At 38.5% G+C, this 3,610-nt stretch overlaps 1 protein-coding gene across 1 annotated transcript in view; it reads left to right on the top strand. All coding sequences in view use genetic code 11, as the record gives it.

The window, feature by feature from the left end:
• EGR_04606 (hypothetical protein) overlaps nt 1–1,996 on the top strand; it is a gene marked incomplete at both ends in the record, with an annotated part of 2,849 nt that extends 853 nt beyond the window's left edge. The window contains 5 exons of the mRNA XM_024493855.1: nt 80–215; nt 254–329; nt 1,292–1,513; nt 1,579–1,692; nt 1,864–1,996. Coding sequence (XP_024351783.1) covers nt 80–215; nt 254–329; nt 1,292–1,513; nt 1,579–1,692; nt 1,864–1,996 — 681 coding nt within the window. The remainder of the gene's footprint in view (nt 1–79; nt 216–253; nt 330–1,291; nt 1,514–1,578; nt 1,693–1,863) is intronic.
• Nucleotides 1,997–3,610: the final 1,614 nt, after the last annotated feature.

Genomic DNA, 3,610 nt, shown 5'->3' with positions numbered 1-3,610 from the left:
CCCTGTTCTTAGATAAGCCGCTACCCACCTTACGCCCAGTTTAAATGTTTTTTTTTCTTATTTTCATAGCATCTCATAGCCTACTGCTGATAGTGGAACTGCAATGCAGCTTGAAAGAAATCAGCAGTGTAGTTATACGAGAATGGGAACTTGTGAACCGCGGTTCCTTGCTTTAAATACATCCACACAGCTAAGTGATTTCAAATGTGGCATAAGTGAGCAAAAGAATAACTTCGTTTCGATTACTTCTTAGGCAAGTTTACTAACACACCACCAAAGTCAAGAATCTTACTTATCACATTATCATTTTGTGGAAAGCTTTGCGGACAGTTAATGCAGATGCGATAGAATAAAAAAAGTGTTTTGAAATGGTTTTTATCATCGTCGGCACACTTCGTGTTTAAACTGGTAACTTCTGCTCCACTAATATCGTTTTTTTCCACGGCTCATATGCGTACCTTTGTAAATAGTGCAATTGAGGAACTTCTTAGGTCTGATGGATAACTGTATGAGGATACTTCCTCAAAAAAGAGGTTTTTAGACTTACAAATTAAATTTTTGCGAGACAAAATGTCTTTTGCACATGCTAGTCATAAATTACAAAATAAAAGTGGTCTTTGAAAGAGGCCTGAATGGAATTGGCGGAAACCTCTGTCACAAATCGGAGAAGCTGAGAATTAAAAGCATAAAAGTGCTTCAAGCGAGAATGATCTTAGGGCAATTTGTTGGAAGACCAAATGCAGGGCTGTCTGACCAATTGACGATCTAAGTAAAATCACAGCGCCACACCTCGACGCACTTCTGAAGGCGCAATCAGACCCATGGCACAGAGGACGCCATGCCAAAGACATGAATAAATCGCCATTAAAATAAAGACTGCGATAGATATGACGAGCCTGTTAGGTATACAACATAAACAAACATCGATTCAGTAGGAGGCGACTTAGGATTCCACTCTACAATATCTACTTCCTATACGCTCTGTCATAATGTTTGAATAGTTTTAATAGTGACCATAAATAAAGATAAAATAGGTTTTTATAACATAATAACAACTTGAGGTTACAAACAATTTAGCTCTGGTTTATTGGAAATTCGGATGATTTTGTAGAAGTTATCCGGCTGTTCGAAACACTTTATTACTAAGGCATCGGATATCCATTCGCCATGCATTGAACATGCATTAATATCTCACAGATACGCATAAAATCTCCATTCCACAGCATCAACAGTGCTGCCGAATCAGCGTGGATACCAATGGCCTCCTTTTTGTCATCTTTGCACAGTTCAGAGCCTGCAGTTTGCTTCCAGCCAATGAAGGCTTTCATGAAGCAACAACTTTGTGCAGGGTGTCTACCTCTCCAGTTTCCACCTGCTGGGCTCCTCCATCTCACAGTTTTCTTCATGTTGATTTTCGTCACTGCTCAGAGTTTTTGGCCACTTGTGATCATAAAATGAACAAAAGTACTTATTTGGTGCATTACAGGGTCTCTGCGGCTATTTACCAGCAGAGGTACTGCTAAATGTTAATTAATAGGAATAATCTATCATGAGCGTGTCATTTCATTTAAAAGTCAGCTGCTTTATAAATTATTCACAAGTAGAATTGCATAAAAATAATGTTCCAAATCAAAAAAATTACATTGGCTTAATGGTACGTACGACCAGACGGGGTTTTCAGCCTCCACTCCGGTAATGTCCGCCCGCCGCCTGTCAAGTTCGCAGCGTATTAAAGCAGCAGTCCTCCCATTTCTTTTGAAAGGACTTTTGCAACGCTGTCATGACTCTTTAGATTTTGCTCTACTTTGTGCAGTAAAACAGAATGAGAGAAATTATTTGCATATAATGGCTTTTACGATTTAGCATTTATTTAGAAGTGGGTTGTCTTGCGAAGTCTACTTTAATTGGACATTTCATTTCCATGGGACCGGTGTGTTTAAAATTGGCTAGTTTACTAATTTGTGTATCTATACCTTCTCATTACCGAAAAAGTTAACCTCTCTTAAATATTCTCAAGTTTTACCAGCTACAAAGACACTCTTGTGGGCCAGGACCTTCTTTTCTCCTCCACAAAGCCTAATTTTGATACACATAGACTCGCCAGAGGGTCTATCTAAATCCCATGTGAGTGCAATAAAATGGTGCTGAGTTGACTTGCTGTCCGCAATGTCCGTATTTATTTTACTAACTCCTCCTGACAGAGTCGAGTCTGCCTCCAAAAACATTCAGAACTGTGAATGAATTCCGAACCGTGCCTATTTAGTTGAAGAAGGGGGAAGTATCACTTTAATTTTGAATGCATCATTGAATTGGGCAAATGAATGAGCGCTCGAAAAAATCGGAGGTGGATTTCAGGTCCATTAAAATCAAATATTAATTATTGAGAGAGAATTTCGAAACATAATTTGACGGGAATGTTGTTGCTAAATATCATTGGCCAAGAGTTCAATTTTTTTGACCTAACAAGAAGATGATTTTGTTTTGAAATAAGTCGCAGTGTGAGATCAGGAAGGATTTGGGGCAGAAATGAACTCTTCACTTCCTGGTAGAAGAAAATATTTGCCCTGGTGATATCCGCTTTATTTGAATGTCATTTTGGAGTCGGAATTAATTTATTTCTTGTTCACTTTTTTACCAAATGCTATTTTTGACTCAATTATGGTAAATTGCTTTAGTTAAGCATATTTACCTTTGATAATATAATGATTTAGTTAACAATTAGGGAAAATGTATAAAGCATTTCCATTAAATTTCATTTCAAAAGTTCACTTTAGACTAAGCTGCTAGCCTACTAATTTATCAACATGAGAGTTACTTGCTTCCAATGTACTAAATTAGGGATCGTACTCTGCCTTCAAGTTTAAGCTTAGTGGCCCGAAACCTTGTTGAAGATAAAGAGGAAATTCTGGCAGAAATTGTATTGACGACGTAGAGAAGGGCTGGGGGCTACTCGCATGGCTCAAAGGCCATGCCGCCCAGGGGGAGTACAATCGGGGCGTCCTTAAGCGCTCGCGAAATAAAAATGGCGAATTAAATAGACAATCAAAGTATTACATATTTATACCTGTTTCCCTAGACGAATTAGAGTTTACTCGAAAGCGAACACTGGTTCTCACTTTTTGCTATTGGAGTTACTGTGGCAACTTTAAACGGAGTCTCTAATTACCACTAGTGCGGTGAAGCGCTAATAATTAGCCCCGCCTCATAAATTATTATGTACGGGGTGAAGCTAAAGTGAACATTCCTGACAATTTGCTAGTACATTTTACTGCACCGAGAGACAAACGTCCCATTTTTGACAATTAAATGTGGACAGGCAAAACGTATTTTCGATGTCACCATACAATTGGACTTTAGCACACGTACAGAACGAAACTATTACCTTTTCTCGGTCCACCCCTCATTGAGGGACCACTGAGAAAGAGCCAGTCTGCTTTATGCATATTATAAAATCAAGCAATTTTAACTTCACAGAGCCTCAAAATAAATGCCATTCAGAGGGCCGGGTGTCTTTGCTAATTGGCTCGAAAGATTCAAATTGGGGAGGAAGATAAATTAGGATCTTTTTTCCTCAAATCTATAAGAGAACTCTGAAAAGACATCTACGTTT

Source organism: Echinococcus granulosus, assembly GCF_000524195.1.
Source record: "Echinococcus granulosus chromosome Unknown EG_S00029, whole genome shotgun sequence".
Classification (NCBI taxonomy): domain Eukaryota; kingdom Metazoa; phylum Platyhelminthes; class Cestoda; order Cyclophyllidea; family Taeniidae; genus Echinococcus; species Echinococcus granulosus.
The sequence above is the reverse complement of the archived record's forward strand: the minus strand, read 5'-3'. Positions and strand labels throughout refer to the sequence as shown.